Raw genomic sequence first — 22203 nt, forward strand, 5'->3', positions numbered from 1 at the left:
TGTGGATATTAACAAAACAGTACAGAATACCCAGGATACAATCCATAGAACTCAAGAAGGTTGTCAAGCTGAAAGGCCCAAGTGAGGATGCCTCAATCTCATTTGGGAAGGAGAAGAAAGCAGAGGTCAGAGGGAGGGAGGGACCTGGGTGGAAGAGGGAGAGGGGCAGGGGGAAAGAAGAACATGATCAGGTACTGGTGTGTGTGTGTGTGGAGGCGGGGGCAGTAATGAAGCACCAAGGGCCAGCAGAATGAATGGAAATATGCAACCTTGGGAAGTGGGAGGTGGATGGTAGGGGGACCCTCTAGAATGTACCAGAGACCTGGGAGGTGAGAGAATCTCAGGATTCAAAGAGAAGGACCTTAGATGAAATGCCCTACAGTGGGGAGAGGGAACTTGTAGAGCCCACTTCAAGTAGAAAGACAGGGCATCAAGTGGAGGGACAGGGTTGCCATCCCACAGTCAAAAACTCTGACCCAGAATTGTTTCTGTCTAAAAGAACTGTAGGGACAAAAATGGAGAAGAGCCGGGCGTGGTGGTGCATGCCTTTAATCCCAGCACTTGGGAGGCAGAGGCAGGTGGATTTCTGAGTTCGAGGCCAAAGTGAGTTCCAGGACAGCCAGGGCTATACAGAGAAACCTTGTCTTGAAAAACAAAACAAAACAAAACAAAACAAAACAAAACAAAGGAGAAGAGACTGAGGGAAAGGGGGTCCAGTGACTGGCTCAAATTGGGGTCCATCTCAAGGGAGACTCCAAGGCCTGACACCATTACTGATGCTATGGTGTGCTTACAGACAGGAGCATAGCATGGCTGCCCTCTGAGAGGCCTAACAAGCAAGTGACTGAGACAGAAGCAGATACTTTTACTCAGTCAAGGGACTGAAGTGGGGAAACCCCTGTGGTTGAATTAGAAAGGCTGGAAGAAATTGAGGAGGGGGGTGACCCCATGGGAAGACCAGCAGTCTCAACAAACCTGAACCCCCAAGATCTCTCAGGCAGAGCCACCAATCATGCAGCATACACTGGCTGGTCAGTGGCCTCTGACACATATACAGCAGAGGACTGCCTGATCTGGCCTCATTGAGAGAAGATGCACCTAACCTTTGAGAGACTTGAGGCCCCAGGGAGTGGGGAGGCCTGGCAGGGTACGGGTGTGTATGTGTGGGTGGGTGGGGACCTCCTCTTGGAGACAGGGGAGGAGGAATGGGATGAGGAACTGTTGGAGGGCAATGGGAGGGGGATTAAAGATAACAAAGCAACAACAACCCACCAAACAAACAAATAAACCAAAACCCCCCAAACTCCACCTCCAACAGATTTTCAGTGCATTTTATACAAACCCTCCAAGAGCTGGGCGTGGCTGTGAAGCTGTGTCAGGCAGCTCTCAGCAGTCAGGAAGGAGGAGCCAGTTCAAGATCAGCTCCCACTACACAGGGAAGTCTGTCCTAACTTTTAAAATATCATTCTCATGCAAAAATAATTTGAGGACAGCACTTTGAGATTTATTTTGCCTCATAACTTGAAGATAGTATTCAACCATTCTGACTTCAGTGGTCCCTAATAAGAAATCCATGACTTTTCAAAGGAGACAAAACTATCTTTTCCCTAAGATTTTTTTCATTTGGTCTCAAGAATTGTCACAAACCAAATGAATAGTAAAAATATGTATATTTGCCATAAATGTATAATAAATGTATAATGTATAATAGTGGCTAAAAACTAGCTCCATTTCAAACTGAATTTCAAACTAAGTTATTGTACATAAAAAGAAAAACCTGGGAGTTAGCAGGACCTTATTCTTAGCCTAAGGATTGTTAGCCACAGGCTGCCTAGACCATGCATGACCCTAAGACAAGCCTCATTAGCAGTTGAGTCTGGACAACAATCTGAAGAGGACACTGAGCTTAGAGCTACCTCATCGTCCAAAAATTGGTTTTCTGTTCAGATTGTGTAATCATTACCCTAAAATATTGACCAGACACTCATTCTGCATTGGTAATCTCACCTAACTTTTGCTTGTTCGGGGGCAGGCAAGAGGGGGAGGTAGGTGTCTTCTCATGGAGCAGAAGGATCCCCAAAGTTGAGACAGCTGTGGTTTGTGCAGCAGCTCTCAGATTGGCAAAGGAGGCTCTTGTCACAACATTACTATAAATAAACTTGTTTTTACCTTTTAAATTGAAGTTTTGTGTTGCAGGATATTTTATCATGCTGTGACCCTTGTGGTACTTATTGAAAAACCTTGTTTCTAGTTGTGGTGTGGTTCAGCCCTTAGCACACACCATTAATTCCCACTGGCTGGGATACAGACAGGCTCTTAGTATAACATCTTTAATTCCAAAACAATGAAGGTAAAGTTAATTTACAGAAGGGAGCACTTGGGTTTAAAAGTCTGGTTGAGTGGCAGACAAAGTGATGAGTAAGATTTGACAGAATAGGATAGGCCCAACTCTCCCGAGAAGAGAGGAAAGGAAAGTCACTTAAGGGACAGAGAGAAGAAATGTAACAATTTTACTGGGAGAGTTTTATAGAAAGAGGCTGAAGAGAGAACAAGTAGACACAGGTGAAGACAGAGCGACGTAGAAGATTAGAACACATTGCCAAATTAGTATGAGGCCAAGCAGAGTAATTCAGTAAGAAACTGAAAGAAGCTAGATTGAATCAGTCAGCTTGGAGACAAGTTTGAGACAGAACAGCTGAGTTGAGTTGGTCAGCCCAGAGATCAGAAAGAACTAGAAAGGGTGAGCTTATTCAGCAGTAAGTCTCAGAGGCTGAGAACATTCTAGGCCTTGATAAGATTGTACAGAGGCCAGAAGCTTCCAGAGTTAGGCCTAGCTTAGCAAATGGAGTCAGTAAGCATTTACAAAATGAATAAATAAATCAAATGGTTTTATTTTCTAGCTAAAAACTCTTAATACCCATTCTTGGATTTCAAAAAATTATGACAATTGTGCTGGACAGATGAAAGAAATACTAAAAACACTTGCTACTTTCGCAAAGGATCTAAGCTTGGTTCCTAATATCCCTATGGCAGTTCCCGATGGCCAGTTGCTCCAGTTCTAAGATTGATACTACAAATTGATAAGCCTTTTACTCCAGCCTTCAAAACTGACAGAGTAACTAATTTTTTTTCTGAATGGGTTTGTTTGAGCAACATTCTAGCTTTGTACTCACTTTGTAGCACTGATACAGTAGTTTTTTAAGGCACTTTTGAAAAATTGCAGAACTGGATCATCCTGTGCTAACTTTCAGCTAAGAAGGAGCTGAATTAGTGGCCTACTTTTAATTGAGTGATACTTCATTCACACTACCCTTAAACACCTCTACTTCCCTACCCTAATACTTTGCACGGAAGGTCGTAGAATACGGTCAGTATTAACAGCTGGTAGAGGTCCAAATGAAGTCTGAAATTGACCGTCTGTCATGCACAGCTTTTCGTGAAAATGAAGGTGGCTCTGAAAAGAGCCTTTTTGTTTTAAGCTGATTGCTGCTGTCCCTTGTGCAGGAGTCACTTGGTCTGGGGCTTGTGGCTCTCGGTCTTCTTGGGCAGCAGCACGGCCTGGATGTTGGGCAGGACGCCACCCTGCGCGATGGTCACGCGGCCCAGCAGCTTGTTGAGCTCCTCGTCGTTGCGGATGGCCAGCTGCAGGTGGCGAGGGGTGATGCGCGTCTTCTTGTTGTCGCGGGCGGCGTTGCCCGCCAGCTCAAGGACCTCAGCTGTCAAGTATTCTAGCACCGCCGCCAGATACACTGGAGCGCCAGCCCCAATTCGCTGTGCGTAGTTCCCTTGGCGGAGAAGGCGGTGCACACGGCCCACAGGAAACTGCAAACCTGCCCTGGAAGAGCGAGACTTGACCTTGGCACGAGCCTTGCCACCCCGCTTTGTAGGGCCAGACATGACTCTTCAAAAGCCTTAAAGCAGTAAACGAGGCCCCCATGACCATGCCTATTTATAGTCTAATGGTAGCTTATATTCAACACCTGATTGGCTGATTGATGATGGATTGACCAATCAGAAACCACAGCTTGAATCCCCTTATTTGCATGCACCCAGCACTTATTGTCCAATCGGATTGCATGTTCCCATACGTCATCCAATGTCCACGCCTATAAATACCCCCGCTTGTCAACCTCAAGTGGTGTGTGTTTTCTCAGCAGTTGGAACTGTTTTGAGACGTTGGTGTGGGAAAGGTTACTTGCGCCATGCCGGAGGTGGCGGTAAAGGGTGCTACTATTTCCAAGAAAGGCTTCAAGAAAGCGGTCACCAAGACCCAGAAAAAGGAGGGCCGGAAACGTAAGAGATGCCGCAAGGAGAGCTACTCCATTTACATCTATAAGGTGCTGAAACAAGTGCACCCCGACACCGGCATCTCCTCTAAGGCCATGAGCATCATGAACTCCTTTGTGACAGACATCTTCGAGCGCATCGCGAGCGAGGCGTCCCGCCTGGCGCATTACAACAAGCGCTCGACCATCACGTCCCGGGAGATCCAGACGGCCGTGCGCCTGCTGCTGCCCGGGGAGCTGGCCAAGCACGCGGTGTCCGAGGGCACCAAGGCCGTCACCAAGTACACCAGCTCCAAGTGAGCTCGCAGAGCTCACAACAAACCCAAAGGCTCTTTTAAGAGCCACCCACCTCTTCTGTTGAGAGAGCTGCGTTTACTTGCTGGTCCTAGACTGCGGTTGGGTATGCGGGCTCTTGACTAGCAGCGCCTGGTCCAGTCTGTACTTAGGGCCTGAGTCTTGCTTGCCATCAGAACAGAGGACCACGCAACAAAGTGATTCAGCACATAAAGCTGAGGGCTCCCTGGCCTGATGTCTTTGTAGTGAGGGTGTCAGGCGTTAGTTTAGCTGGAAATGTAACAGTCGGTAGGGCTGCCTTGTCTCAAATGCTTCATAGTGTAATATGTTAGCCTCAGTCAACTGACAAACGGTAATAACGGCATTTCATGCTCCTGCCAAAATGGCGGTGGCGGTGAATGCTTTTGAGTGACGCCATCTCTAGTCAGAGGGTCGAGCTGTCCCAGCATTTAGATCCTTGGTATTTTTGTGATTGCTCTAAATGGGCACTGCTTCTTTCTAAACCTGACATAGCTTTAACATCATGTATAGTCTGGCTCTGTTATTGAAAATGTTAACTGGGTAGGCTGAGGTAATGCTACTGAACAGAACCAGCAAGGACAGGAAGTTTAAACAAGAGAACCCTGCTCTACTGCACAGTCGTCCACCATCCTCTGCCGTGGTCAGACTAGGGTAATACCCTAGTCTGTACAGTACACATTCATACTGTTTGATAATACTGTTTTGCTAATTTCCATGGCTTTTCCAGGCAGTGCCACTCATTGGGTACCGTCTTTATTGCTTTATTGCTGTGAAGAGACACCATAACCAAGGCAACTCTTATAAGAAGCACTTAATTGATAGCTTGCTTATAGTTGGGTTAGATCATGATCATCATGACTAGAAGCAGACAGACATGGTGCTGAGTAGAGGGGAGGAGGGGAGAGAGAGACAGAGGCAGAGGAAAAAGGCTGGACCTGGTCTTGGCTTTTGAAGCCACAAAATCTCCCTCCCCTTACCCCCCTTTTCCCCAGCAAAACACGTCCTCTAAAAGGGCCGAACAGTCTAATTCTTCTCAAATTTTTTGAAAAGAAAAATAAGAACATTACAAAATGGAGTTGTATCTGACTCAGTTCCACACTAAGGCCAGTGATACCAGCTTGCAATGTAATGTGGAATGTAGCCTTGAGTAAGATGGATAGCCCAACTGACCCTGTTCCTTGAGGGAGAGTGTCTTAGCTAAGGTTTCTATTGTTGTTAAACAAACAAACAAAGAAGCAAACAACAAAAAAAAACCCCACATAATTGGGAGAAAAGTGTTTATTTCATCTTACAGTTATAGTTCATCATGAAGGGAATTCAGGGCAGGAACTCATGGAAGGAACCTGGAGGTAGGAACTGAAGCAGAAACCATGGAGGAATTCTGTGCATTGCCTTGTTTTATTATACAACCCAGAACCACCAGCCCAGGGTAGCTTGCTCACATCAATCACTAAAATATGGGTAACCTTTATTCCAGTTTGTACTGAAGAACACAAATAGCATGTGAAAGGATCTTGCCATAAAGGTGAGCCAAGCACAAATTATGACAGAATGCAAACTGGCAGGCTCAGTGGACAAACTGCTGGTTTCCAACACAAATGATTTGAAACAAGATTTCACATTCCTACTTGAATCTGCTTTGTAAGAAGACCTCAGTGAATGTGCAGGGTTTCATCAGAATACTGGCTCTGTAATCTGGACTCAGTAGCTCTAAAGGAGCTGATCTACAGGGTTTTATTTCCCTCTACACATTGACAACAGAGAGACAATCTTCTTCTTTGGTTCCATGGTAGGCTTCCCCAAATCTGCAGCTCTGGGCTCTTCTGCCCTATGTCTCTGGTAATGCTAATTGCTAAGAGAGCTCTCGGGAAAGTTCAAGACAGCCACACCTTCACACAGAACATACCAACCTGATTTACTTTGGTTCTGAATTTTTCCCTGAATTTCCCTAAAATTTCCCTCATTTAGATATTTAAAGATTCAGTCTGATTAGGGAGCAGTTTTGCCTGGTGAACCTACCACATCAAACATCACTGCTAACACTATTTTTTTAATCCAATCTATAACGTTCAGACACACCACCCAAGTCAAAAGTGTGTAGCCCATTACAGTGTGGGTGGGTCTTTGGCTTGTGAACTTGATGTGGCCGTTGGCCAGTTTTACTTGGACACTATAACTATAGATGACCTTCTCAATCTTGAACACGAGGTACTGGCATGAAGCTGCGCCCATCTTCTCCACCATTGCAGGCAGAGGCTTGCTGAAACCTGTTAGACACAACAAATTCCGCCATGCTATGCAGAGTTGCTGCTGATGGGCGGCTGAGAGCTTGGTATCCCGGTAAGACCCTTTCAGTGAGGTGCAGACTCTGACTGGCCTCTTGGGGGCGTCCCTTGAGCTTCCTGGCTCTGCTGAGTGCCAGCAGCCTTCTGGAGCCTTTGGTGGCAAGCCTGCCATGGCTTGAATGAGGCTGTGAAAGGACAGCAAAAGGTGAGTGGAATCTGAGCTGGAGCGAGGTGTGACGTTTACAGTCACCAAGCTCACAGGCCCAAACGCCGGTATGCAAATGAGGTGGTACTGATCCAGTCCTTGGGTTGCTAAGAGACTAACAGTGTCTACTAAGCCACAAATCTCGGCTTAGCGTCGTGTTGGACATAACATGTGCCTTGTCAAACAGTCATCTATTTTCTATTTTCCATATAACAGCTACATCCATGGGAAAGTGAACAAAGACATGTGCCCAAGCTAATCGTGAGGGGCCCACGGACTCGAGCCGTGTTCAGCAAAATAAGTTCTGTTCCGGGTGCCTGAACCGTTGAGATCGCAGTCAGGAGTGAGATCCGGAGCCAGCCTACAAGGCACCTGGCCACAAGAAGATGACCACCTTCTGTCTATATTCGGCTGGCAGAAATGAGGACAAACTAAAGCTGTTTAAGAGGAGAGACCATTGCTAGGAATGTTGCCTTTTCCCATATGTGAATATTAATCTATCAGTGCATAGTTATGTGCAAATAAACACCCACGTGGCAAAGGCCAGCGAGTGAACTGGACTGGGATAAGGCAAAACTGAAACCAAAGAACCTTGTCAGAGCCGCTTGCCCTTCTCACAAAGAACATAACTGGATTGCAGGATCACAGAGACTTTGATTCACCGGCTATAAACTTAGGAGAGCACTGCTTTCACACAGTGACACGACTGTGGGGAGAATTCAGTACTGGCGGTGGGCATGTCTGAAGGGGTTTTCTTTCCAGGGATCAGTGATTTGAGGGTGTAATTTATGATCATGGATAGTACTGGGTGAGGTAGATAAAACTGGTCAGAGAAGATCCCGCTAGTGATGTTACTGGGGAAAGAAAACGGGTCTAGATTGGACTTTTGAGAAAATGCCTCCATAAGATGTGACTGTAAGGCACTTATAAAATGAGTGATTAATGGCGGAGGGTCCTGCCCATTATGGGTGGTTCTATCTCTGGGCTGGTGGTCCTGAGTTCTACACAAAAGCAGGCTGAACAAGCCATGAGGAGCAAGCCAGTAAACAGCACCTCTCCTTGGCCACTGTATCAGTTTCTGCCTCCAGATCCCTGCCCTGTTTGAGTTCCTGTCCTGACGTCCTTTGATGATGAACAACAATGTGGAAATGTAAGCCAAATGGCATCTTTCCTCTCCAACTTGCTTTGTGGCCGTGGTGTTCCTTTGCTTTTTGATTTTATTTTTGATTTATTTTTTTAGCAATCGAAACTGGGATAAATACTTGTAGTTATTAGAGGACTTCCCCCATCACTGGTAATATTCCAGCATATCAGATAACGCTTTGAAAAGGAAATTAGTAATATGGAGTGCCTCAGAAGAAAAAAAAACATAATGTCAGTGACTTTTGAGGTGTAATGCTACATAAAACAGGAAAAGTCACAGTGGGATAGACCATTCTTCTCATAGAGAGCCATGATTTCTGTGAAAGGTTGTGGTGACGTTTCAAAATAAAAATGTTCCAGTGAATAACATGTCCTTGATGTAATAATTGTGCTCACTTCAAAATGCAGTGTTGCTCTCTCCTTGGCTCATAAAAAAAAAAGCTATCTAAGAGAAATTTTTGTGACAAAAGCATTTTTAGTGAGTGTTGGCTGCTTTTCATTTAAAAAGCAAGAAAGCATAGAGTAACTAGTAAAAGATGGAATGTTCCACACTAATAAGGCTGTGGGGAAAGGGTAGTAAAGGCTAATGAGATTGCGAACAAACCAGGACAGATAAGACTTGACGTTAAAACCAAGGAGAACATAAGTATGTCTGATTACTCTCCATCATGGGTGGATGAGGAGCAGGTATTAAGGGTGAATTGTCTCTAGTGTCTTCTTATGAAAAATCCTAAGAGCCTTGCTGCTACACATCTAAATGGGAAGGAAGTCAGACGGAAGCAACAGTACAAAGATTTCAAACATACAAAACGTGTAGAAGGGTTGAGAAGTTTTTAAATTTTTTTTTTGCAACAATCTAAGAAATACCATTTACATCGCAATCACAGCTCCCTTGCAAGCCCCTCCCCATTAACTGGAATAAAAATAAATAAATTATTGGGGGGGAGGAAACCATTTACTATAAGACTAAGTCCCAGATATACATGTATATGAGTAACAAGTTGAAAAGTTTTCCAGGATCATCTGCTACAGTGAACAAATCCTAAAACTTCTAAATTATTCTGTTTTGTGTATTGCTTTCTCATATATCACCCTGTTGGCAACATCAGGAAAGGAACTGTCTACGCCCAGCCCCCACTGTTGGTTCAGAGTACAGGAGCATGAGTCACACAATGCAGTGTAAACAATCTGGCTTACACTAGATCTTCCCAGAGACTTTCAGACGTGGAGTTGGAAGGGACATGTTGGGGGTGTACAGGGCAATTTGAAGACTTAACAAAGTGAGTGCAGGGCTGTCCCTCTTCCTGCAGGAGCTGCAGTGCTTGCCCTTGGAGCAAATCACAGAAATGAAACCATGAAGCAAGAAACCCTGGCTGTTGGGGGAAAGGGTGGAGGACAATATGCTTCAGACTCCTCTCAGCCATGTTGCCAGTCCCAGCAGCCTCCGGAACTGTAGGAAGACATCTCAAGAACAGTCTTTTCCATGGCTTCTCCGTGTTTCTTTAATCTAGTTCCAGCAGGTCCTTTCATTGCGTGGACATCTCTCCAACAATCTCAAGCAACAGCTTTGAATTTAGCACAGTGAAAGCCCCCTCCCCCAACTGGCCCCACCCAGCATGTAGTCAACTTTTATTTTCCTGCTCTGCCTTGTTCTTAACCAGAGTGGAGCACAGGGATAGGTAGATAGTAATGGGGAAGCATGGATTTCAGCTGGCAGATGGCAGGTTTATCTCTGTATCTGACAGCAGAAGGCAATCAGAAGAAACATTTAGAAGCAGACAAGAACAAGAAGGCACAGCTGATCGTTGGGGGGAGGTTTGTTCATCTTCCTGATTTTTTTGCTTGGGCTCCTTAATCCAATCCTCCCTCCCTCCTGTCAGGATAGAAAAGAGCAGTGGTTGCCACGCCTACTACACAGTTCCTTTGGCTGTGCTATGGCTTCTGAAATCCTGAAACTTATCAAATCTGGACCATATTTAACTACATCTGCCTGCTGGGTCGTACATAGTATCAATAAAATTAACATCCCATTGCTTCCACCTGGGCTTACACTTTCTCTTATGGTCTAAACTCTCCACTCTTAATAAGTAATACATGCATACCATGTGGCAATGTATCATATGACCATTGTGCTGGATAGTTTTATGTCAGCTTGACACATGCTAGAATTATCTGAAGGGAGGAAACCTCAATTGAGAAAATACCTCCATAGGATCAGGATGTAAGGTATTTTCTTAATTAGTGATTGATGGGTGAGGGCCCAGGGCATTGTGGGTGGGGGCCATCCCTAGCCCATGGTCCTAGGTTCTATAAGAAAGCAAGCTGAGCAAGCCATATGGAGCCATCCAGTAAGAAGCACTCTTCCATGGCCTCTGCATCAGCTTCTGCCTCCGGGTTCCTTCCCTGCTTGAGTTCCTGCCCTGACTTCCTTTGATGATAGACTATGATGAGGAAGTATAAGCCAAATAAACCCTTTCCTCCCCACCTTGCTTTTGTTCATGGTGTTCCATCACAGTAATATAAACCCTAACTAGGACAACGAGTGTGTTACCCAGCGGTATGATGCTAGTAACCAAAGCTAAGCCTGCTGTCTTTGCTGAACTGCCACAGCATGATCGATACCTCCCCTTTAAATATATAGCAAATTAGGGACTTATCAATGAGCATCCTCTCCATTTCCTCTGAGAAAGCTAAGTATTATGTCATTTAAGAGGCCTCATTGTTCATTTCCTTCTTAGAAACTAGACCAGAGTAACAAATACAAATGAAGCCAATCTTATTACTGGCTGAGATGGAAAAGTCTTTCTTTAAAATTTTATTTATTCATTTATTTGCTTGCTTGTTTGTTTGTTTTGTATGAGTGTTCTGTCTGCATGTATGCCTGGATGCCAGAAGAGGCATCAGATTCCATTACAGGTAGTTCTGAGATACTATTTGGTTGCTGGGAATTGAACTCAGGATCTCTGGAAAAGCAGCCATGCTCTTAAGTGCTAAGCCATCTCTCCGGCCCCAAGCTGGAAAAGTCTTAAATGGAATGACTACAAGTCAATAGAAGAACAAATTTAGAACCAGACAAGACTCAAGCATCACATTAAGAAAAAATACAGTGTGAAAGGACACTTAAAAGACATCCCTCCAGTCACTGGACAAGTGTTATGAGCATGGGGACACAGAGTGGCACTGGAAACTTGGTCGAATATTTGACAGTGTTTCAAGGTATTTGTGTATAATGTAGTGAACAAATGGACAAACTGAGAATTAGAAAAAAGAAATCCTAAGTGTGAATGCAAAGCTACTGCTACAATATTTATGTATAAAACTTGTGGAGACTTTGGGGTTGAAGTTTGGGTCTGATTTGAAGGGACTGGAGAGTAAGACAATATTTCCAAGGAAGAGAATATTCGAGCCACATCTGGAGGATTGTGTCAGAAAATGCCACTCAAGGAAAAAACAAGGTTCAGTTAGGGACAGCAAAGACGGTCATCAACACAGAGGTGTGGCTCCATGGTTTCTTTGAGTAATAAGAAGCAATCTAACCTGACTGGGGAATATGGAGAGGCACTGGGGTGACGTGACTAGGGAACAGCTAGGAATGACGTGACTAGGCAGCAGCTGGAGGTCGCTTGCTGCAAAGCTTTGGGTAGCTAAGGAGCTTAGAACGTGTAATCAAAAGTGACAGACAGAGCTCCTGTGTTCAGCTGTGAAATAGATGGGTGAAGTTTTAGGGAGCTGGTGACACCCATGTGGATGGATGACCCATGTGCAGGGATGACAGTGGGCAGGGTCTAAAGGAGGAGGAAGTACACTTGTCCAGTATCTTTCATCTAAACCAGAAACCTGGCCATCCCCTGAAACATAGGACTCTGCCCAGGGTTCAGAGTGCCCAGAGACAGCCACCATTGTGAATGCTGACTGGTAAACATCACCATTATTAACACATTAAATAACATAAAATCACAATAGAGGAAACTAAATTCAGGACAGTGTGAATGCTCATCACATCCTACTTGCCAGCATCTGGTGTTTACTGCCTAAGCTCAGATGCTGTGTGTCAGTGACTCTCTCTGAATGGGAGACGCTGCTGAAGGGCACACAGCTGTGTGTGGTCCTTCCGTGGTGAGGTGAGTGACTTTCCAGTACTCGGCAGTCAGGCCAGATTTGGTCCACCTTGGAAATCAAAACTAAAACCCTTAACTTTACATATTCTTCTATTGTCCAAACTCATAAATATCTGGCAAGAAGTGTTAAAAACATAGATTGAGCTTAAAGGTGTGATGGTGTATCTGTGGTTACATTATAAACAGCCTCCAGTATGAAGGAAGTGCTCTTTTGGTATTCAAAAACAGTGAGCGGGTTTGGAAAAGGAAATGCTCACTCCAGTATCACCCAGGTTAAGTTCCAACTCATGTTCATTGTTTGTGGTGAGTTTCTCTCTCTCTCTCTCTCTCTCTCTCTCTCTCTCTCTCTCTCTCTCGCTCCTATCTCTCTCTCTCTCTTTCTTTCTTTCTCTCTCTCTCTCCTATCTCTCTCTCTTTATCTCTTTCTTTCTTCCTTCCTTTCTTTCTCTTTCTCTTTTTTTTTTCTTTCTTTTCTCAAGAACCAGTGCTTACATCAGGATTGAGCTCAGTTAACTGTGGTGAATGGCCTGCCAAAAACACCCTAAAGGAAGGATTGATTTATCTAAATCACAGTGTATAATGAGCTGGTCTCATGGTCTCTGACCCTGGGGTAAGGCATCTGGCAGAGAGGTGGTACAGCAGATCTGTTTACCTCTGGGCATCCAGGAAACAGAAAGAAGAAGAATCAGGAACAAGAAGTGACCCCAAGAACCCTTCTGGGACACAGGCCAAACAACTAGAATCTTACCTTGAAGACTTTCACCACTTGCCTGTAACACTACCAACTTAGAAATCCCTCAGTGGATTGATTCACTGGATAGTCCAAAGCCCTCATGGATCCAATCACTTCTCAGAAACTGAACCCACCACTTGAGGTCCGCATCTCTAACACTTCACATCTAAATCATAACTGGGGATGTGTGGGTTACTGCTGTGATGAAATGCTAGCTAGGTGGCAGCTATCCAGGCTAATTTTGTGGCACTGTTGTTAACATTAAAGTTACTTTTGTGGAAAGCAGATTTCACAATAGATGCCAGTTCTCGTAAAGGTCTAAATCACAACTTGGAGAAGCATTCTACCTTAACACCTATTTAAAAATTACATGAAGAAATAGTTAAGGGGCTGGAAAGATGGCTCAGCAGGTAGAGACACATGCTGTGCAATCCCTGTAACCCACATTAAGGTGGAAGAAAAGAACAGACTCCACAAAGTTGTCCTCTGGCTTCTGCACATGCGCCATAGTATGCGTGCCACCACTCCACCATCATGGACACACAACAATACAGGAGAATTCAAGACACTGAAAAAGAGAAAATTGCATTGGGCTTTTTGGAATTTGAATGCTATGGCCATTTGTGTTCTGCAGGTATTTTTGTGTGTACATTCACTTTTCTTCCATAGCTAGCTATTAAGCATTCACTAGTACATTACAATCAATAAATTGTATATTTGACAGAGGTTCATACATGGCATGTGTATATAGGGGACACAGAGAGTCAAACGGAAACATTAGCATCTACTGGACCAGAAAGAATTCTTCAGACACATGAGATGAGCAACTTCTCCTGTAGTCAAGAAAAATAGAGACCTGGGTAGCCAACTGCCTGTGGAGTATCATGCTAAAGTTTCATTGTGACTACTGTGATATGTATCTTACCCATGATCCTCCGTCTGTGAGGAAGACACACTGCAGTGGTCAGAAACATAAAGAGAGTGTGAAAAACTATTCCCAGAAATGGATGAAGAGCAGGCCCAGACAGAACAGATCGACAAAACAACGGCTGCATTTCAACAAGGAAAGATCCCTCTGGCTCCGTTCTCTGCTCCTCTGCCTGCAGGGGCCATGATCCCACCTCCCCCCCAGTCTCCCGGGTCCTCCTCGGCGTGGCATGATGCCTACATCCCTCATGGAAGGCCCTCCCGTGATGCCGATGCTGGGCCCCCCTTCTCCTGGGATGATGCCTGTGGGACCAGCTCCTGGGATGAGACGGTCCATGGGAGGCCACATACCCATGATGCTCGGGCCTCCAATGATGAGACCTCCCACCTGCCCTATGATGGTGCTCACATGGCCAAGACCAGACAGATAAGAGCAGAAGTGCTCTTTATTGTTTTCTATTTCCTGTTCTGTTTCACCAGGAGATCTTGGAGCTGAGCCTGAGTGTTTACTTGATGCATGACAAGGAAACCTCCCTTCCTATCAGAGAGAATACGTTTGGAAGAAGTGATACAAAAAAGTGCGAGTTTCACTTATATTGTGAAATGTGAAAATAAAATCATCAGCTCTTTTAGTTAAAAAAAAAAAAAAAGATTTCCTAAGAGCAGTTTTCCAGCTTCTCTATGTCTCTATGTCTTTTTATTACATCATCAAGATAACAGTCCTGTGATGGACTTCTCTCCTGGATGAGAGGTTTGGGACCAAAAACCACACACACACACACACACACACACACACACACACACACACACATACACACACACACACACACACACACACACGTTTGTTTATGTTTGTTTGTTTGTTTTGTTAGTGTGTATGTGTATATATATATACATATATACATATATATATATATATATATATATATATATATATATAATATTACATATACTTAACTTTAAGATATCCGCTTCCCTGCCACCCCCAGGGAGACATTGTAACCCATGTGGAGGTCAGAGGACAAAGTCACCTACAGGATTTTGCTCTCTGTTTTTGGTACATGGGACCTAGGAATCGAACTCAGGTCCTCAGGCTTGGCAGTGACCTCTTTACCCACTAAGCCGTCTTGTCATCCCTATTACTTGAGTCTTTATAGCTTCACATGTTTTTATTTTTTAATAATAATAATTTTACTATCCTGTGTTCTCTCTCTCTCTCTCTCTCTCTCTCTCTTGTGTGTGTATGTATGTGTACTCATGCATGTGGTGGTCAGGAGCCATCTTTGGGGGTGAGTTTGCTGTTTCCACCATGAGTCCTGGAGATGGAGCTTGGGTGCTCAGGCTTTCAAAGCAAGAGCTTTTACCCACTGAGCCAGGTTTCTGTCTTTCCTCCTTTATTAAAAAAAAACAACCTCTTTTCCCCATATTCAGTCTATAATGTCCAGGTAACATGTCCTTAGAAACACACAAGAAAAAGTACCTGTGCACAAGACTGCTTCAGAAAACTTTACAGACACTCCTGGAAGCAGAGCCTTACTTGCCTCAAGCAGAGACGATACTATCATCCATGAGCAAGCTCTGCAGCGCTAACAAAAACCCCAGCTGGAATCACCCTCGTGAATTTGAACATTTACTATGTCTGTCTGTAAATTCAGTAAAGGTGTTCTGTGTCTTACAGAACTAACTGCATTATTCACAACAGGAGCATGTACTCTAGCGGGCAGGAGTTAATGACAGCTCTTAGATTAGAAGCTTAGTACTCTACACTGCCATCTCTGAGGATTTAATCAGCTCATTTGAAGCCTGAGCGTCAGATAACTGTCTCGGGGGACTGTTCTTTGGAATGCAAAATATTCTTGATCCCCACAAAAGGACACCAATCAAAGTGACTCAGTAAACACAATGAGATCAATAAAACATTGTATTCATAAAAACAGATGCTAAATATGCATTGAGATGTTAGCTATGGTTAGGTGTGGTTGTGTATGCCTTTAACCACGGCACTAAGAGGCTAAGTCAGGGCAACTATTAGTGTGAAGCCAGTCTGGGCTATATAGCAAGACTCTGTGGGAGAAAGGAAGGGAGGAGAGAAAGAAGAAAGAAAAGAAGAAAAAGAAAGGCCAAAACAGAGGGAAGGAAGAAGGAAGAAAGGGAGGGAGGAGGAAAGGGAAGGAAGAAGGAAAATAGGAAAGAAAGGAGGAAGGAATAAAGCAAGGAGCTAGTTAGAGCTTGTTCAAAGTTAAAAATCTTAGTAGGTTGGAGAACCTGATACAAATTCTTTATTTTATTTTATTTTTTTATTAGATATTTTCTTTATATACATTTCAAATCTCAAATGCTATCCCGAAAGTTCCCCATACCACCCCCCATTCCCCTACCTACCCATTCCCACTTCTTGGCCCTGGCATTCCCCTGTACTGAGGCATATAAAGTTTGCAAGACCAATGGGCCTCTCTTCCTAATGATGGCCAACTAGGCCATCTTCTGCTACATATTCAGCTAGAGACACGAGCTCCAGGGGGTACTGGTTAGTTTATATTGTTGTTCCACCTATAGGGTTGCAGATCCCTTTAGCTCCTTGGGTACTTTCTCTAGCTCCTCCACTGGGGCCCTGTGATCCATCCAATAGCTGACTGTGAGCATCCACTTCTGTGTTTGCTAGGCCCCAGCATAGCCTCACAAGAGACAACTATATCAGGGTCCTTTCAGGAAAATTTTGCTAGAGTATGCAATGGTGTCAGCGTTTGGAGGCTGATTATGGGATGGATCCCTGGGTGGGGCAGTCTCTAGATGGTTCATCCTTTTGTCTCAGCTCTAAACTTTGTCTCTGTAACTCCTTCCATGGGTGTTTTGTTCCCAGTTCTAAGAAGGGGCAAAGTGTCCACACTTTGGTCTTCGTTCTTAAGTTTCATGTGTTTTGCAAATTGTATCTTATATCTTGGGTATTCTAAGTTTCTGGAAAGAACCTAGATGCCCCTCAACAGAGGAATGGATACAGAAAATGTGGTACATTTACACAATGCAGTACTACTCAGCTATTAAAAACAATGAATTCATGAAATTCCTTGGCAAATGGGTGGACCTGGAAGGCATCATCCTGAGTCAGGTAACCCAATCACAAAAGAACTCACACAATATGTACTCACTGATACAAATTCTTAAACTGTTGAAAAGACACATCCCCAAATAATTCCAAGGCTGAGTTCAACAATGAATACTTTAATTTTCACTAGACTCATCACTTTATCACTACACACATTCCTATCATCAACACATGTCTGGGAGAGAACTTCTAACCACAGAATCTAACACAGTAAAACCTAGATCACTGTGATCCGTTTGGATGACTGAGTTGCATCTTGTGAGGTAACCGGTTTCCAAGGCAGCACCACATGTCTCTTGCATCTTGCGTTGCTCCTTCCCTGTGCTAGTGTTTGACTGTGCGTCCCTGGAAACAGAACATGCAGAAGTAAAGAAGTGATGATATATCACTTTGGAGACTGTTTTGTAATAGTGACTGCAGTTTCTTTGAGTCACACCATGAAAAACAGAATTGGCACAGCAGTTGATTGATTCACCAGCAATAGACTGCTAATAAAGAGATATCTTATCACCACCTTGAAGTTGACAGTAGTTGGAAAGAACCTTTGATATTGAAAACAAAGACCGTTCAAAACAAATTTCCAAAAGTATCACCAACAGAGAAATGCTGGGTATTTTGGCTATAGAGAGGATGCTGGCATGCTTGTGATCCAACGTCTATGAAAGCAGTGATTGGTGGTGGTGGTGGGGGTCCTTGAAATTCTTTGGCTAGTTAATCTAGCTTAATCTATATCCCAGAAGTTAGAAGCACACACACACACACACACACACACACACACAGAGTAACTGTCTTAAGAAGCTCACTTCTCCTAGTGTCTCTTACTTTTTTCCTGAGCATGCTCTCTTTTACTTAATCCTAGGTCCAATTAAAAAAGGTGTGAAACAGAGGAATGGATACAGAAAATGTGGTACATTTACGCAATGGAGTACTACTCAGCTATTAAAGACAATGAATTCACAAAATTCTTAGGCAAATGGATGCATCTGGAGGATATCATCCTAAGTGAGGTAACCCAATCACAAAAGAACACACATGATATGCACTCACTGATAAGTGGATATTAGCCCAGAAACATAGAATGTCCAAGATACAATTTGCAAAACACAAGAAAATCAAGAAGAAGGAAGACCAAAGCGTGGATACTTCATTCCTCCTTAGAATAAGGAACAAAATACCCATGGAAGGAGTTACAGAAACAAAGTTTGGAGCTAAGACGAAAAGATGGACCATCCAGAGTCTGCCCCACCCAGGGATCCATCCCATAATCAGCCACCAAATGCAGACACTATTGCATATGCCAGCAAGATTTTGCTGAAAGGACCCTGATATAGCTGTTCCTGGTGAGGCTATGACAGTGCCAGGCAAATACAGAAGTGGATGCTCATAGTCAGCTATTGGATGTAACACAGGGCCTCCAATGGAGGAGCTAGAGAAAGTACCCAAGGAGCTGAAGGGGTCTGCAACCCTATAGGTGGAACAACAATATGAACTAACCAGTACCCCCAGAGCTTGTGTCTCTAGCTGCATATGTAGCAGAAGATGGCCTAGTCGGCCATCATTAGGAAGAGAGGCCCCTTGGTCTTGCAAACTTTATTTTTTTCAACATTTTATTAGATATTTTCTTTATTTACATTTCAAATGCTATCCCGAAAGTCCCCTATACCCTCTCCCCCGCCCTGCTCCCCTACAAACTTTATATGCCCCAGTACAGGAGAATGCCAGGGCCAAGAAGTAGGAGTGGGTGGGTAGGGGAACAGTGCAGGGGGAGGGTATAGGGGGCTTTCAGGATAGCATTTGAAATGTAAATGAACACCACCCAGCACTTGGGAGACAGAGGCAGGCAGATTTCTGAGTTTGAGGCTAGCCTGGTTTATAAAGTGAGTTCCAGGACAGCCGGGGCTACACAGAGAAACCTTGTTTCAAAAAAAAAAAAAAAAAAAAAGTAAATGAAGAAAATATCTAATAAAAAAATTGAAGAAAATACACAATTGTTTTTTAAAAAGGGAAAGCTTACTATTGAAACTAGTAAGTCTAATAGCTAATAGGGCGTGGCTAGTGAGAACAGGACTCTGTGCTGGAGAGATGGCTCATTGGCCAAGAGTAATAGTTGCTTTTGCAGAGGACTAGAGTTCAATTCTCAGCATATACATTATATGGCTCACAGTCCTGTATAAACCCAACTCCAGGGGCCTCTGAGGGACAACACAGAATTGTGTACATACACTTACACACACACACACATACACACTCATTTTTAAAGGTTAGAAAAGAATAGAGGATCTAAAAGAATGAGTGACAAGCTGAGGTTAGAAGGAGCCACCACACTTTGGCATAAATGAAACCTTAGGACTAAGCCCCTGGCCTTGCTAGAGAGTAGGTACACGTAAAGTTCAAGTGAGACTGGCCAGGCATCCTAGGAGTCCTTGTGGAACTTGATGGGTTTCTGGCCTCTCTGGTACGTGCATATGCATGTATGTACATGTGTGTCTGTGTGTCTGTGTGTGCTGGGGTCTCGAGGAAGGGTAGCAGTCTATCAAGGCAAGCAGTAAGCCTAACTTGAACCTTTGTCAGCTGCACGAGAGTTACAAATTATTTCCTTCCAGGTGTGTTTGTTGTTAATCTACTCAGGAATTTCTCTAAGTTTCAATATTTTTAATTGACAAAATGTTTAAACATTCTCAAGAGAGTATACTTTCTTATGGTTATCAGAGAAGTCAATGAGCTAATATATGTAAAATCTTAGAACAGAGTCTCCTACATATTGAACACCATAGAAAAGCTGCTATTGTGTTCTTTTTACAAACAAGCCACTCATGTACGTTCTACACTCTCAAATGTAGTCGCTGGTAAAACCTAAGCTTGCCTAGAGTTCAATTCTCAGCCTATGCATTAGGTTGCTCACAGTCATGCATAAACCTAATTCCAGGGGCCTCCGAGGGAACACACAGAATTGTATGCACACACACACACACACACACACACACACACACACACACACATTTTTAAAGGTTAAAAAAAAAGTAGAGAATATAAATAGTAGTGGACTTCTCAGGGTTTCTGTTTGTATAGAGACCATAACAATTTGCAAATTCCTTAGATTAGTCACCTCAGGCTGTTAGGACAAAACACCATGAACTGGGTGGTTTAAACAGTGGGAAATTAAACTCTCATAGATCTAGAGGCTGTGAATTCCAGGGTTAAAGTCTGCCTGGTTCAGTGTTTGCTGAGTGTCTCCTTCCTGGGTTCTAACTGTGTCCTCATATAACACAGAGATGTGACAGAGAGAAAGGGAGATGGATAGAGTGAATCCTGGCTCTTCCTCTTTTTCTCAGACACTAATACTACCGAGGGTGGGGCCACTCTTGTTCCCTTATCTAAACCTAATTATATTTAACAGCCTCAAACTCCAAACACCGTCATGTGGAAAGTTAAGGCTTCAACATACATTTGGGGATAGAGTCATTTAGTTCATATCACTCACCAACCATGGATCTGATCCAGTATTTCCCTAAGTTCTAATTCTATTTTATCAGATTTTGAACATTTACAAATTTCGGTGCTACAAACTGCCTCACAGTTTTAATTTTTCTTCTATTATAATCTTCTATGTATAAAATCCATTTATATTCTTTATAATTTTTCATTCCCTTTACCCAAGTAGCAATAGGGCTATTACTATATATTCTCCACCCATCCCTTTGGATCCTTTCACTCAAGAAATCAGTTCCATGTTGTAGGCTACAATACTCACTTATGGTTTTGTTTTTGTTTGTTTGTTTAAGACAAGGTTTTTCTGTACAGTCCTGGAACTCCTTCTGTAGGCTGTCCTGAACTAGAACTCACAAAGATCCGCTTGCCTCTACCTCCATGGTGCTGGGATTAAAGGCTAGTGCCACTACCACCAGGCCTTTTTTTTTTTTTTTAATTTTAAACTCGGAAAATATGTTATTTTTATTTGGTATGATATATTAGTCATTATAACCATATGTTCTGATTTTTTGTAGTATAGGCAGAGATTATTTCTACTCCTATGAGAATTCTTTTTTTGCTTATTAATGTACCTTCTTCCATCTTCCTCTCTCTATCTCTTCTTCCTTCCTTCCATTCTTACCTCCCTCTGTTTGGGATTTGAGGGTGACAGTTGCAACTGTGGATCAATCAGCAGCACTGGTTACAGCAGAGGCAGCAAAGGTAGCAGCGATGGTAGGGCAGAGATTACAAAAGCCATGAAGAGCTGAAGACAGGAAAATGAGGTCATTGGAAGAGTTCCAGAGACCTACCAAAAGGGTCTCAGATACCACAGGTCCATTAGTTGCAAAAGAGTCTGTCAACAGCTCAGAATCCTAAACAGCATAACATCTATCATCATAGATCCCAAGGATTGGATGCTTGTATGAGAGCTGCAGCCCCGGATGTTGCTGGCTCTGTTGTGTCCACCACTGCTGGAAGCTGGGGACCAAATGCTGAGACCACTATTAATCCTAGAGCAGCAAGCCTCTGGCCTGAGAATATGTTAAGCTCTAAGTGTCTGGCTTCTATAAGGTCAGTAGGCTTATAGCTGCTCTCTGTGTAAAATTAGTTCTATTAAACATGGATATGGTGGAAAACAGCCACTTAAGAGACAAGATATAACCCTATCTATGAAGATTATTGTCTCCCTGAGATCATAGATGATGAAGATGCCATCAATGAGCTGCTCAGAGGGTTGACCTGTTAGCTTGGCAGGGAAAGATAAGTGTCATTGTGCTCAATAGCTTGAATTGTGTCCTTGAGAGCAACATGGTGGATGGGAAAAACCCAGTCTTGAAAGCTGTCCTTTGACCTCAATAAGTGAAAACTTACCCACACACACTCTAACACATAAATAATCACATATAATGTAAAAGTTAAAAATGAGGCAAGCAAGAGTAGTAGCAGGACCCACAGAGAATCTGGGAAGATGTTTGTAACTTCAGATGAACTTCAAGTATGAGGAAGATAGAATGAACATGGTCAGGTCATCAATTAAATAATAAAACAAAGTTAAAAATTAAATGGTTGAGCCAATAAAAGCCTCCATTTGGTAAGATAAAAGCTAAAGGCCCTGAG

The 22203-nt window shown here is 43.5% G+C and overlaps 2 protein-coding genes and 1 pseudogene across 2 annotated transcripts; 2 read left to right on the plus strand and 1 right to left on the minus strand.

Annotated features, from left to right (window-relative positions):
- Positions 1-3436: 3436 nt before the first annotated feature.
- On the minus strand, positions 3437-3929 carry LOC110308158 (histone H2A type 2-C). The gene has a single exon (XM_021180539.1). It carries the CDS (start codon positions 3895-3897, stop codon positions 3508-3510), a length of 390 nt encoding a protein of 129 aa, XP_021036198.1. The 5' UTR covers positions 3898-3929; the 3' UTR covers positions 3437-3507.
- Positions 3930-4171: 242 nt separating this feature from the next.
- On the plus strand, positions 4172-4586 carry LOC110308159 (histone H2B type 1-A). The gene has a single exon (XM_021180540.2). It carries the CDS (start codon positions 4203-4205, stop codon positions 4584-4586), a length of 384 nt encoding a protein of 127 aa, XP_021036199.1. The 5' UTR covers positions 4172-4202.
- Positions 4587-13969: 9383 nt separating this feature from the next.
- On the plus strand, positions 13970-14443 carry LOC110308719 (U1 small nuclear ribonucleoprotein C pseudogene; annotated as a pseudogene).
- Positions 14444-22203: the final 7760 nt, after the last annotated feature.

This window comes from Mus caroli, unplaced genomic scaffold, assembly GCF_978045245.1.
Source record: "Mus caroli unplaced genomic scaffold, Mus_caroli_1 scaffold_15, whole genome shotgun sequence".
Lineage (NCBI taxonomy): Eukaryota > Metazoa > Chordata > Mammalia > Rodentia > Muridae > Mus > Mus caroli.

Excerpts from the sequence above, each read along its gene's own strand:
- LOC110308158 (XM_021180539.1), bottom strand. The coding sequence starts at position 3,897 with ATGTCTGGCCCTACAAAGCGGGGTGGCAAGGCTCGTGCCAAGGTCAAG.
- LOC110308159 (XM_021180540.2), top strand. The coding sequence starts at position 4,203 with ATGCCGGAGGTGGCGGTAAAGGGTGCTACTATTTCCAAGAAAGGCTTC.